General features: G+C 31.0%; 1 protein-coding gene across 1 annotated transcript in view; it reads right to left on the reverse strand.

The window, feature by feature from the left end:
* The window catches only part of LOC111697339 (uncharacterized), a 32,190-nt gene that overhangs the window by 6,423 nt on the left and 10,547 nt on the right, over positions 1-15,220 (reverse strand). Inside the window, exons 11-27 of the mRNA XM_023467307.1 lie at positions 14,038-14,128; positions 13,135-13,169; positions 12,364-12,407; positions 11,320-11,397; positions 9,979-10,060; positions 9,698-9,766; positions 8,230-8,303; positions 7,481-7,546; positions 6,362-6,643; positions 5,122-5,198; positions 4,902-4,952; positions 3,311-3,358; positions 3,007-3,060; positions 2,266-2,332; positions 2,141-2,199; positions 1,761-1,939; positions 218-758 (exon numbers count right to left, since the gene is read on the reverse strand). Of these exons, the coding sequence (XP_023323075.1) occupies positions 218-758; positions 1,761-1,939; positions 2,141-2,199; positions 2,266-2,332; positions 3,007-3,060; positions 3,311-3,358; positions 4,902-4,952; positions 5,122-5,198; positions 6,362-6,643; positions 7,481-7,546; positions 8,230-8,303; positions 9,698-9,766; positions 9,979-10,060; positions 11,320-11,397; positions 12,364-12,407; positions 13,135-13,169; positions 14,038-14,128 (1,897 nt within the window). The remainder of the gene's footprint in view (positions 1-217; positions 759-1,760; positions 1,940-2,140; positions 2,200-2,265; positions 2,333-3,006; positions 3,061-3,310; positions 3,359-4,901; positions 4,953-5,121; positions 5,199-6,361; positions 6,644-7,480; positions 7,547-8,229; positions 8,304-9,697; positions 9,767-9,978; positions 10,061-11,319; positions 11,398-12,363; positions 12,408-13,134; positions 13,170-14,037; positions 14,129-15,220) is intronic.

Below are 15,220 nucleotides of genomic sequence, written 5' to 3' on the forward strand. Positions count from 1 at the left end.
TCCAAAAACCTTCTTTGTATATTATATTATCTATGAGAATTGATAGTTTGAAATATCTAAGAAAATCAGAGTTTGTGGAAGTTTCTTTTTTTTCTTATGAATTGAATCTTAAAAATTTTACTACAATTGCACTCTCAGTTCAACTGTCAAGCAAGTCACTCCTTTTAAGCAATAACCCCCCCCCAGCAGGAATAGGGTTAAGAGCTAAACAAATTACCTCTATTGGCTCGGTGAGCTACCAAGGATGACTGCTCCCTTAGTTTTATGTTGGATTCACTTAAACTTGTTGGAATCCGTTTGAAAATGTTTGTGACCTTGTTGGTCGATTTTTTAATCGGAATTCCCGGATTTGTTTCTTCCATCTTGACTTGAGGTTCAGCAGTGTATAGTTTCCTGTTGACAGCAGTATCGCTTAAACTCTTGCTGAAAATATTAATGTTTGACTCTTCAGCTGGATTAGGTTTAACTGAGCTTTTACTTAAAGATATGACAGAATTCAAAACAGGGTTATCTTGGATGTTCTTTGTTTGGTTGGTTGAACCAAATGCGTTGATAGACAAAACTGGTTTCTTTTCCAGTTTGGTTTTACTTTGATTGGTTAGCAAAGGCTTGTTGGGTTGATTGGATTGATTTGATTGGTTGGATTGGCTGGGTTGGTTTGATTGGATAAGTTGTATGGTTTGGTTAACTGGTGGAGATGAATTTCCAAGAAGATTGCCGGGTCCGGAAAACAAAAACTCTTCTCTTGCAGTCTGCTTCTAAAAAATAATGTTTGTTAAAAAATTTATCTTTACTCGTGTTTATTAAATTTTTCTTAAGGTAACATTTTTAATTAGATCCGAGCATTGTTTTTTTTTTGGACGAAAATATTGAAGAACAATCTTAGAACTTCATAAGTTTATCAAAAGTGCAAAGTGAAAATCTACAGCATTTGATCTCGATATCCCCAATGAAAACCTCTCAAATACTGATTGTACTTCTTGCCAATTAAGAGCACTCTTGAAAATCGTCTTCGATCTTTTAAAGCGTTTGCGACATTTATTTATTACATTTATACTTAAACTTAATAAAACGAAATGGCCTGATTCTATACGAAATCATTTATATCTCAGTTATAGCTATTAATTCGGCTCCAAATGCCATACCAGGACACAGCATTGGCTATCATATGAAGTCCTTAATCGAGGTATAATCTCAACCCGAATACTCAACGTGGTACAATTACTCTACACTGTAATCAAAGCGGAGTTCTGATTCTAACTAACTATTTTGAAGGTTTATATGTTACAAGTTACAGTTAATTTATGTATTTACAATTCCTACGTAGTAATATATATTACATGGTTAAGGCAATCATGTTACATTACAGCATAGTTAAAATAGGTATACATTAAGATGTGTATAGATATAGGATTAGCGAGGATGGATAAAGTAGTTAAGGTATCTTCACACACGTTTAAAAGTTGAATTTACGTATTAAAAGGATGGAAGCTAACCATGCTACGTATTCATTTGAAACCCAGTACAAATGAATGATGGGTTTTTACGTAGAAGTTTACAAACATAGATAGTTAATAATGTACAATGTGGTGCATGTTTACAAACATAGATAACTAATAATGTACAGTCTACAATGCACTGCAAGTTTACAGAATATCATGTGACAGGCATACTTGTAAAATTACGTCTACACAAATATTTCTCTCAATTGTCAAGAATTCGGTTTCTTTTTGAATATTACTAAATATGCGTACACTTACCTTTGTTAAGTTAATAAGACCTGGATTTAAGGTCCCCCGCGCAGATTTTGTTTTTATCTGACTAGTTTTTGGAAAATCTTTCACAGCTGGAAGCTGAGTGGGACGTTTGGTTGGTGCCGATTCTATTTTAATTTCTTCTGCGTTTTGACATTTTCCCACTGAAAAATCTTTCTGTAGATCTAATAATAAAAAATATGAAACCTTTAAATTTTTTTTAAATCAATTGAGTCTTTGTCACAAACTTAAATTTTCTAATTCCTAAATCTTTACAAGCTGATAATGTATAACAAAATTCATAGTTCTAAAATAGTACAAAATTGTCTTCTAAAAATATTGGAATTAAAAAATCAGAGTTTGTTGCAAAGATTTACTTTTTTTACCTTTTGATAAATCAGTAGAAACAGTTATCTGGGAACCTTCATTTTGACTAGTTCCTTCCCTTTAAATAATTTGTTGTAGTTGTAGATTTAAATAAATTCTTTTCAAATTTAACAAAAACAATTACCTTGAATTCACATTTTTGGATTCAATTGGAACCAAAACTCCCATTAGGTTTCTTGTTTTAATTTCAACTAAAATATAATTATTATTATTTTATTATTCATGTGTTCAACAATCAAAAGAAAGTTATCCCAATGGTAATCCCCCCAAAAAAACAATAATGTTTGTCAATTTTTGTTCATAGCCCAATTTTGGAATTATAGTATCTTACCGAAAAGAAAAACAAATATTTTCAAAAATTTAATAATAGAAAAATTTGTTAAACATTAAAAAAAATATCACGAAAAAACAATATAACAATTTTTAATTAAATAATGAAGCCATAAAAAACATGAAAAAATAAATTATTTAAGAAGGAAAATTATTAATAAAATAAAATTACTTAAAATATATCTAAAAATACCAGATTAGATTACAAATTGGAATCTTTATCTTTTTTGAACCTATTTCTCTCAGTCTTGTAATTTAGAATAGTAATGGATAAATATTATAAAGTTTTTACTAAATCTCTCGATTTCCTTTTTTTGTAAGCACTTCTATTATGTGTTTTAATAAAAAATAGAACCCAAATCAACATTTTCTGCTTTTTAAAAATTTTATATTCAAAGAGGAAAATTCTCTAAGATATGTTTTATTTGTAATCTATAAGATAAACTTCTAGCTTGAGATGATTACATTTTTTTAACAAAATTACGGTTCAGACTATTTTTTGACTGTATATATGTTTCACATGTTTTTGTTTAACCTTGTTTAGTAGGAGCACTGATTGTAGTTTTAACTGTAGGAACACATAGCTTTTCTAAATCAACAAGAAAATAATGGTAAAAATATTTTAAATTTCGGAGGAAAAAAATGCCATTTCTTAGAAAAAAAGGAGACAATTGATGACCAAAGGAATTGAGTCTTTGCCACTAACTCTGATTGCCTAATCCCTATATCTTTGAGTTTGTGGTTAACTTAAAATTTCTTTTCATTAAAACTGATCTCGTTAAAATGTTTGGCCATCGTTTTTCTAAGAAAAAAAATCTTTTTATAAAGTTTGTTTTTACCTAAATCAAAAACTTTCTGCTCTTTAGTAATTTGTAGATTCTCCACCTCTTAAATAACATTTAGATATATAATATTTTAGAAGCATGTTTAAAATCATTAACAGTTTTAGGTATATTGCTAACTCGTTTCTATATTCCTAATAACATTCTGATAGTGATTTTGAACTAAATATTTAAAATATAGAAATTTTTCTATATTATGAACAAAATAGTAATGGGTTTTCTAAAAACGTTTATACTAAACACTGAATTGAGTCAGAACTTTTGTTTTGTGAATCTCGTGGTCAATTTCCTTATCCAGACCTAAGGATTGATTTAATTCCTCTTCAATATCCCGTGATAGTCATACGCTGCATCTATGCTCAAATTCAAAAGTGTCCACATTTGATATCGAGACCAATCGCTCAAGATTAAGAATACTCAACACAAAAGTACAGACTTAATCGATGACATGAATTTTAAAGAAGTTAGTTTTAATCGTCGATATATCTATGTAATAAAACAATACATTCATATACATGTTCCTCTGCCCGGCCAAATGGCTGGACCGAATGGGCTGAAATTGTTTGTGGACAATCATGGGTAGCCCTGGGTTGACATAGGCTAAACAAATTCGAAATGTTTTTTTCTTAAAAATTTTTTCCACGGGCAACGCCGGGCCCTTCAGCTAGCAGAATATAATTTTAAATAAATCATAAAGGGACTGTAAGCGTAATTTCAAGTTACCCTCTTTACAACAGTAGCATTTCTTGCTGATAAGAAAGACTTGATAAATTATACAAATGAAACTCTTTTCGATTCAGAAAAAGGACAATATCTTCCTCATTTGATTACATTAAGCTTTTCAGGGTACCGTAGTAAACTTGTAAATCGGGCTATGCCATCGAGGCGCGAAACTACGGGGGCAAGGCCACCCCCTAGTCTGATTAAGGGGGCATGCCCCTCCCTTGAGAAGGCTTGCCCCCCACCTAAATGGGGGGGGGGAAGAAGTCCACCCTGTTTTGCAATTTAGCGATTCAAGAATCCTGACCCAGAGCAAATTTAAGAGCTTTGATTGCAAAATAAAAAAAAAATTGAAGGTTAGTTTATTGAGCTTATAGTTCAATCTATATAGCACTTAATACACATAATACATATACACACAATTACAAACCCCCTTCGTCTCCGAGCCTAACCGCTGTCGTAGATTCTTTGCCCCCCACTTAAATATGGTTAGGGGGGGGGGAATTCCCTCTTACCCCTATCCCCCCAACAAAATGTCTAGTTATAAAATCTACCTTTGTTTTAGGCAGCACGTTCACATTGGGGTTATAAAATCTACCTTTGTTCTTAGGCAGTACGTTCACATTGAGGTTATAAAATCTACCTTTGTTCTTAGGCAGCACTTTCACATTGAGGTTATAAAATCTACCTTTGTTCTTAGGCAGTACGTTCACATTGGGGTTATAAAATCTACCTTTGTTCTTAGGCAGCACGTTCACATTGGGGTTATAAAATCTACCTTTGTTCTTAGGCAGAACGTTCACATTGGGGTTATAAAATCTACCTTTGTTCTTAGGCAGCACGTTCACATTGGGGTTATAAAATCTACCTTTTTCTGTTTTATTTCCCTTGCTTTGTTCAATTCTTCTCTTGTAGTTTTCTATTTTTAACAAGCATAAAAATATTTGGTATTCATAAAACCATATTGTCTTAAATTCTATTTTGGAAATTCTTAACAAAAATCTTATTGAATAGAAAATATTCTGTTTTAACAGATTTTTTATCCCAATAAAAAAGATTTTTAGTTTTAGTTTTTTTTATAAAAATTCCTAAATCCGTTTTTTGAAGAGCTGACACAAGTTCTTGCACTTTTTCTATTTCAGATTTCTCTCTTGGTTCAAATTCTCTAAAAATTTATTTAAATTATATTAACTATTTACATCAAAACTGTATTCTTTTACAGTATATTATTATTTCGTCTATAGTTCAGTTAGTTCTGTATTTTTAGAGGAGAAAAAAGTTTCGTTGCTTACTTTGCAAAACCCATTGTGTTTTCTAAGATTTAAAATATTACTCAGTTTATAAAAGAAATAAAATTGAATAAAAATAATTCCTTTAAAATTCGTTTTAGCCACATTTTTGTATTCAAGAAAATTCTTTGCATTTACATATTCAAAGGTAATAAAAATACGGATATCATTTTAAAAATTTCGTTTGATATCACTGATTATTAGAACTTACTTATTGCAGGCTTTTAGGGCTCTTCGCTTTCCTTTTCCTTTTAAAAATGTATGCTTTTAACCGTTGCTTTCAAAATTGTCACTTTTAATCATACTCAAGTTTTGGCGGATTTTTATTTAAATTGCACATTATCAAAAAAAAAGATTGTCTACATTTGTCCAGGCAAAATTATTAAATTTTGACGGTTCAAAACTTTTCCTGAGGCCATGTGATGATTTAAGTTGACATAAAAAAATCATAAAAAAAGCAAAGTATGTAGATAGATAGATTAGCTTGAAACAATTATCCAAATATTCTACTGAAAAGAAAATGAAGAGGCTAAAACTTATTTAGACACCCGTATAAAATAAACCTGTTAAAAACACTAATTATAATAAAGGACTAACATTAATTTAAAGGAGCCACATTGAGAAAACATATTCAGGACGCAAATTAAGGACGCACATCAAGAATATACATTAAGAATATTTTGTTGTCTACGCATCATTGAGAATAAAATGTTGAGGACGAAATATGGAGAATATATTGTTGAGGGCGCATTATTGAGAATACATTGTTGAGGACGTATTATTGAGACTGCATTGTTGAGGACGCGTTATTGAGAATACATTGTTGAGGACGCATTATTGAGAATACATTGTTCAGGACGCATTATTGTGAATACATTGTTGATGACGCATTATTGTGAATACATTGCTGAGGACGCATTATTTAGAATACATTGTTGGGGACGCACTATCTTTACTTATGGAGGACCCATAATTGATATGGTTAAGGACTCATAAAAGCGTGACATTCATCATAACTTTTAATTATACGATCTTCTACCTTTTCCAATCTTGAGCTGAGCTATCTGTTCCAGTCTTTGCCAGAGATGCATCTATATATGGAGTGCTTGGAAACACGGAAGTAGGGAGTATTTCTCCAGAAGTGAGAATGAAAGGAGTAGTGGGGGAAGGTTGAGATGGTTGGATAGGAAAAGGTTGGATAGGAGTAGGTTGGATAGGAGAAGGATGAATAGAAGAAGGTTGGATAGGAAAATGATGGATAGGAACAAACTGAACTAATCCGTTCGCTTCTTCCTCATCTGTACTCTGTAGGCTAGGAGACCTAAATAATACATATAAACAATATTCATGATTTACCATTTCCTACATAGGAAGAGCTTTTATATACTAGCAATATACTAGCAATCGGAGGCTCAATTAATAGGACAGGGATAGGGTTTTAAGCGGAAGCAAACTAACGCGGGAAAATGCTCAAATTTTCTAGGAATTCCGCATTTTGCCGTTAAAATGAATTTTGCAGAAGCTTACGCAAAGGATGCGCAAAAAAGACGGAGCAAAACTAGATTTGCAGCTGCAACATAATTTTGCAAAAAAATTGATGTAATTGATATTTAATATAAATCATATAAAAAATGGATAATTTTCCATCGCAATTTTAGCAATTCTTAGCATATTTTTGCGTGCAATATTTTTATGTATGTAATGCACAAAAATACGGAATTAGATTTGAAGCAAAAACAAATTTTGCGCAACGATTTTTTCATTCGACTGGAAACCCTAGTTGATATTTATAAGTTAAAAGATTTTTCAATTTAAAGTTAAGTTGAAATCAGTGCTTAGGATCCGGTGGATCCACAACATTTTGGCTCCCTCAATCCGGAACCTCAAAAATATGCGGATCCATGAATTCGGACCCAAGAGGCAACATATCAATAAAACCGGCTAAAAATAACTTTTCGCTTTAAGAACAAAAAAAATTAAACATTTTAAAAAAAATTCTTCAAAAATCAGCAAATCATGAAGAAATGTTCTTGACCATAATCTGAATGTTGAGCTGGATCCGTTTTTTCAGGACCGACGAATCATACGAAATGGGCCCTCACCACTGCAGTTTATTTTATATGAGGTTGAATTTTTTAAAAGTTAATTCTATTTTTACCTTGAGCAGTTAGAAGCAGGAGTAGATATATTGTCCGAGGATACTCTTCTGCTTATCTTGCTTAATCTTAATTTTATTATAAACAATATATTCAATCAACTGTTCTTAACTCAACATGATTTTCCAATAAGTTCATCAACTTAAAGCTAGAAACAAGAACATTGCAGTTTTAAAATGAAAGTGATATGGTGAGATAAACCCAACAAAGCTCTCGAAATGTGCAGTGTAAACAGATCCATTTTACTTGTTACGTTGATTATAAAGCTACCGATAAAACTATTTGCTTTATAACAACATCTATCACCAAAGAGAATAGAATATTTATTAAAGAGGAATTTACTATAGAAAAAAGCATAAAACGGCCGTTTTGTTGTACTGTTACTGCAGGTGTACTTCATTTGTGCTATATAACCTTTTGGGCTCTGGAACATCATTTTATAGAAAATCTCTCACTTCACAAACGATGATTTTCCGTTATAACTATATATCAAATGATGTTTTTTATTCACCTAATTAATTTATTTAACAGCTTTAAAAAATTGGAATTTGAAATGGATAGTCTAGGTAACATACTGTATTAACGTACTCTACTGCGTTTAATTTGTACATGATTTGTGCACTTTGAACTGACAAAATTCATACCAAGGGATTGTCTAAATTCCACTCTAATATATATATTCTATTCTCTTTGTCTATCACACATAATATTTCAAGCGCTATGGGTCTAACCCCTTTATTTTGTTTCTTACCTTTTCCCGTCCTCTGAGGCTGAAAGAGAACCTTTTCTTTGAACAGTGACTAGCACTGGTAGTTCATCATCCTCCTGGTACAACATTTAATCAATATTAATCATGTTAAAGTACACGTTCAGTTAAACAGATAGGTCATCATCCTCCTGGTACAACATTTAATCAATATTAATCATGTTAATGTACACGTTGAGTTAAACCAAGGTTGATTACTCTCGATGCGCTCCAATGTTCAACAAATGTCGTCTAGATGAAAACCGTCGCGAGTAAACCAAATTATTATACAACCTTAAGTTAAATTCGTATTTCATCATTCTACTTGGACAACATTTTATCAATGTTTAAGTACTTATGTTAAGTTAAACAGGTAGTTCATCATCTTCCTGAGGCAACATTTAATCAATATTATTAATGGAAAAGTACGTAGGTTAAGTTACGCAGGTAGTTCATCATCTTTTCACTTAAAAAAAAATAAAAATGTATATCCAACAAAATTTCAATAACAATTATCTTTACTTTTGACAAATATTAACATATGACACATGTTATTATCTCCATTTTTCAAGTTCTTTTTAAATATATAAGTCTCAGTCCTTTAGCTTAATTAATAAAAAAGCTATCAACCATTTCTGATTTTTCTAACCACCGACCCTCCACCCTACCCTATGCATATGCATAAAAAAAATTGAGAAAAATTTGATCACAACTATGATGTTGAAAAAGTAAAAATGTTTTATCGTTCTAATTAAAGCTATTTTTAAGCTATTCAGAAGAAACCACAGGGTTAAAGTCGGTTCTGAACTGCAGGCATGATTCGTGTGACACCCTATATCTTAACCCTATCCCTGTTGGGGTACCAGTTACTTGAAAACCAAGATTCACTGAGGGGGGGGTTGTGCCTCCCCCCCCCCTAAATCCTATGTTTGATGACCAAATATGACAAATGATACATCATTGGAAAGCTATTTTGCTTTACTTTAAGAATCTGCTAGAAAATTGCAAATTTGCAAAAATTGAAATTTTTATTGCAAAATCCAGTTATATAGTAATAACATTTGCAAAAAAATGTTTAAAAATAACAAAAAATACACTTTTGAAAAGTAAAAATTTTTCAAGAATGTCTTTGCAAAACTTGTGCAATCCGCTTTCTTATGTCACAGGCTTGTTAAAAGCTTAACATTATTAAAATCTGACAACTGAAATGGGTCAAAAAAAAAGATTTAGTTTGTTAAATTAAAAAGCAGTTAGTCTGTCTGAGGACCCAGGCAGTTAGTATAAAAGTAAAAATACTGGAAAACTACATCATCACATGCTGGTTTCTTAAATTTATATCAAATTATGTTTATGTCAAAAATTCAACAATCTTTAATCTAGTCAAATTGGTTAAATTGTGATGGAACGTCACAGCTTTCTGAGAAAAGAACCGACCTATTTAATATGCGGGCGCAAGCCACTCTTATAAGTTTACCTCATCATAAATATCCTCGTTGAGCAGAGCATTATCAGTTTTACCTCCAAGAAGAAGACTCACCTCTAGCTAAAATATAAAATAAGTTAGAATTCTAAATTACCAATGGAAAATTTCCAAAGTTTTCTAATTTCAAATTTCCCGCCAATCGCCATCTTTAATATTTTCATATTTCCCGCCAAACTTTGTCAAAACAAAGCTGTTTCACCATCTTTAATAGTTTCATAATTACCGCCAAAGCTGATTTTTCCTATTTCCCGCCAAATTATTTCAAAACAAACCTGTTCCGCCTTGTTGTACAAATCCAGAGCAGTTTCAGATCCATAAATACTCATAGAATGGGAGGTGCTGGGGTTGTATACACTAAAAATATATAATTATTTCTTCTTATTTTGTTAAATAGGGACTATTATAGTGAGTAGTGACAATCCATGCAAAGAAGGAATGCCGTTAACGGCATTTTCGTTTTTTTAATTACCGTTAGTTGAAGACCGTTAACAGCGTTAACGGAACATTTTTAACGGCTCTAGTCGTTAATGGTACCTTTATTACAAAATTTCATTAATGGTTAAAAAACGGTATATTACAGTATTAACAAAACACATGTTAGTGGAACTAGCTAGACTATAAACACATGTTAGTGAAACTAGCTAGACTATAAACACATGTTAGAGGAACTAGGTAGACTATAAAACACCTGTTAGTGGAACTAGCTTTACTATAAACACATGTTAGTGGAACTAGCTAGACTATAAAAACACCTGTTAGTGGAACTAGCTAGACTATAAACACATGTTAGTGGAACTAGCTAGACTATAAACACATGTTAGTGAAACTAGCTACACTATGAAACACATGTTAGTGGAACTAGTTAGACTATGAAACACCTGTTAGTGGAACTAGCTAGACTATAAAACAAATGTAAGTGGAACTAGCTAAACTATAAAACACATGTTAGTGGAACTATCTATAATATGAAAGACCTGTTAGTGGAACTAGCTAGAATATGAAAGACCTGTTAGTGGAACTAGCTAGACTATAAAACACATGTTAGTGGAACTATCTAGACTATAAACACATGTTAGTGGAACTAGCTTAACTATAAAACATATGCTACTGGAACTAGCTAGACTATAAAACACATATTAGTGGAACTAGCTAGACTATAAAACACATGCTAGTGGAATTAGCTATAATATAAAACACCTGTTAGTGGAACTAGCTAGACTATAAAACACATGTTAGTGGAACTAGCTAGACTATAAAACACATGTTAGTGGAACTAGCTAGACTATAAAACACATGCTACTGGAACTAACTAGACTATGAAACACATGCTACTGGAACTAGCTAGACTGTAAAACACATGCTAGTGGAACTAGCTAGAATATAAAACACCTGTTAGTGAAACTAACTAGACTATAAAACACCTGTTAGTGGAACTAGCTAGACTATAAAACACATGTTAGTGGAACTAGCTAAACTATAAAACACATGTTAGTGGAACTAGCTAGACTATAAAACACATGCTACTGGAACTAGCTAGACTTTAAAACACCTGTTAGTGGAACTAGCTAGACTATAAAACCCCTGTTAGTGGAACCAGCTAGACTATAAAACACCTGTTAGTGGAACTAGCTAAGCTGGCTAATCTTGAGTCATGGCTGCAGTTATAGCTGTCCGCCCTAGAACTTCCGTATCTAAAAACAAGGCTAAATACATGTTTTCATCACTTAAACCTGAAGAAGGGGGGGGGGGAATGTAATCACAATACCCTGTTTTTTTATCAAGAACGGCGAGCATTAAATTAATGCATCTTTTTTATTTTTGTTATATCTACCAATTAATTGATAAGAAAAAAAATTAAGAATATTTCTTAATAAACTGGAGAAGTCGCGGCAAGGGATAAAAAAAAAACAATAAATTTCATCCTAAATGAGATAAAAATCCCATTTTGAAATAGGCTTAATGTTTATCAAACAAGAAACTGAGTCTAAATAAACTGTAAATGGAGACTAAATATAAAAATATAAAGTTAGTTATTATCAAATAAATTAAACCGAAAAAATTCTATTTATTTAAAAATTTCAGTTTTGATGTCATGTCAAATATCTATTGAAAATCATATTGTTTTGTATTAAAATTGTACAATTTGAAGAGAACAATGATACGTTTGATTAGGTAATTATGTTTAATTAATTAATTCCCAGGAAAAAAAAATTGTTTTTCTTCTCTAACCTTTTAGAAAAATAATTGTAACCTACAATTTAGTACCAACATGAAAATAATGAAGAAGGTCATCATCGAATATAAAATAAAAGCTTTAAATTTTTCCCTAATTTACGCAGCAATGATATTTAAACTGACAGATCAAAATGACTTGTAAAATTAGTTTTTTAAGGATTAATATAAGAAAATGTAAAAGAAAAATTATTCAAAAACGACCGTTTTTAAACATTTCCAAAATATATTCTGGAAAAACTGCTTATTTTGATTTCCTAATTTTTTTGTTTATAACAGAAATTTCATGAAGTAACGGTTGAATTTGGATAGTTTTTCGTCTATATTTTCTCACGGATTAAAAAATTTGGTAAGGGGGAAGAAAAGTAAATATATTATTGATTGAAAGAATTCGCATGTTCATTGAAACTCTCTTCGTTGATTACCTTAAGTCCTCCTCAGAATGCAATAACGTGGTTTTTAATCCAGCCTAAAAAAGTTGGTATACAAATATGCCAGACATAAACAAAAATATGAAAAAATGAACAATATTATAAAAAAAATACGAAAGAATGAAAACTGGTCTGCTTCAACGAAATGTTTTTGTCTGCTAAACTATTGAAAGGATTTATAAATACTAGCTTAAGTGTGCGGCGTTGCGCGTAAAATTTTGAAAAAACTGGAAAATTTACAGTGATATTCAGAAAACTCTGGAAAAGTATGACGACTTTGAGAATCAAGTTTTTACTTTAAAAGTTCAATGACCCATTTCACAAAAAAAGTAATTTATAAGTTTCTGGTAAAACTATTTGCTTTGTAACACCATCAACTACACTTAAGTATTGCTATACTGTCGTCTTCTTATTCCATTGTTTTATGGTAATCACTGTAGTTTTTCTTTATTTTGAAAAATAAAATTTATTTTGAAAAGAATCGATTTAAAAATATTTTAAGCACAAGTTGCGCCCTAAGTTCACAGGGGTTCCCTCAAAAAAATGAAAATGAAAAAACAAGGAACAGATTGTGCTTTATGAGATCAAAATTTTAGAACACACAATTCGTTAGATATGAAAATGTTCAGAAGTTTTTGAAATCCTCTAAAACCCCCGGAAAAGTAAACAGGGCGTTGGAAAATCAGATCTGGCAAACGCTGAAAAAGTGAAAATTCACAAATTTCATAAGATTCAAAAATTTATTTTTAGAATATCGTTGTTTACCTTTGATTCCTCCAATACACATTTTGTATCAAATCCTGATAAAAATATATAAAATTTAATAATTTTTAGCCAAAAGAATCGAACTTTTGTCGCAAAATAAAGAAAAAAATTATATTTCAAAGTCAGACTTTTTTCCTTGAAAAATGGATCGTAATCGACATAAGATCAAAAAGATATAGGTATACACTGTTATAATGTATTAACATTAATTAAAAATTGGTCTTTATTAATTGTAAATTCTAATCAAATAAATTCAAGAAATGTTACAATTTGACTAAACTTTCCTTTATGGAATTCTTGTCTTCCAATGTCTGACAACGTTAAAGCAAAATTAAAGTGACGCAATTTTTACGAGATCCTTCATTCAAGGATGATAATTTGCTACGTCATCATTTATATATTTATCGGAGCAAACACGATGGAGATATCCTTGTTTTTATATTCAAAAAATTACAATTGTCAACTTTCACACTAGGGTTTTTTAATATTATTTGTTGATTTGAGTATAACAGAGAAAGAAAGGAAATTTACAGAATTAAGAGTCACTCAGACAAAGTTTAATGGGTAATATTGTAAGCATAACTTAATTAAAGATTTCTTAACTCATAACAGCAATTTTTTTGTTTTACAAAATTGCAACGGATCTAATCCTAAACTTTTTAAAAGCCCTTAAAATTAGTTGACAGTTTACTATTCTATTTAATTTTCCTACCATTTTTGGCCATTTTAGCACCAGAACTATTAAAGTTAGCGGACTATTTTTTTCGATGAGCTAGCTTTGAAAATTTTGATTTTGAACATGTTTTATACGTGATACCTTCAGTCTTAGATCTTTTCTAGAGGAAGAACCGAACCCCCCTCCCCCCCCCCCGACTTATAAGGTTAATATTAGGTCTATAGAACCTTGAGTGGTAGCCAGGTTTAGAAGTTCTTCCCTCAGTAAAGCCAGGGTGGTAAACAGCTCAAGTTGGATCTCAGAAGAATTCACTTCAGTCTAAATAATGCTAAAAATGTACTCAAAATTAATACATTTTGGGTAATGATTGCTAGTAATTGTGAAAATATTGTATTTATTATTAATTTACGTTTTAAAGTTTTTATACTAAAAACGCTGGAGGATCCAATACAATGTTTAACTCTAATCTTCTTGAATGAGTAAAGGAATTAATTTTATGTTAAAAAGATATAGGGATAAAAAATAAAAGTTTTTTTGTAGGTAGACTGTTCCTTTTAATAATTGTTGCTTAATTTTTTTAAATCCTTATGGTTTACAGTACCAGGTTTACAAAGTCCTTATGAGGACATATCTGATTTTTATCATTTAAGTTGAATGTTTTGGGTTCAAGTAAACGTGTATTTTTTTCAATTTGTGCAGAGAAAAGGGGGGAATGCGACTAAGTAACAAAATTAAATTAATTATAATTAAAAATCATAAATTATAAATAAATAAAGGGGTACTAAAGCCCTCTGATTTTACTCAGGGGGGGAATTGACTACTCCCCCCCCCCCTCCAAGCCAATGAGAGGATGGTATTACAATGTGTGTATCCAAATTTAGATTATTAAATTTGTTAAATACATAAGGTTTAGAGTACCAGGTTTACTGTACAATGTGTGTATCCAGATTTAGTGTAATAAAGGAATTGACTCTTTGCCACAAACTCTGATTTTCTAATCCCAATATCTTTGGAACCCAATGTCGTAAAACTTTCATATTTCAAACTTATATTTTTTGATCTAATAAAAGTCATAGTTTGAAATTTCAAAGGTTTACGACGTTGGAATCCAAAGATATTGGAATTAGAAAATCAGAGTTTGTTGCAAAGAGTCAATACCTTTGTTAAATACATAAGGTTTAGAGTACCAGGTTTACTGTACCATGTGTGTATCCAAATATAGTTTAATAAATTTGTTGAATCCATGTGGTTTACGGTACCAAGTTTACTGTACAATGTGTATATACAAATTTAGTTTCATATATTTGTATTCAAATATAGTTTCATACCTTTGTATTCAAATATAGTTTCATACCTTTGTATCCAAATATAGTTTCATACCTTTGTATCCAAATATAGTTTCATACCTTT

Source organism: Eurytemora carolleeae, unplaced genomic scaffold, assembly GCF_000591075.1.
Source record: "Eurytemora carolleeae unplaced genomic scaffold, Eaff_2.0 scaffold10, whole genome shotgun sequence".
Classification (NCBI taxonomy): Eukaryota; Metazoa; Arthropoda; class Copepoda; order Calanoida; family Temoridae; genus Eurytemora; species Eurytemora carolleeae.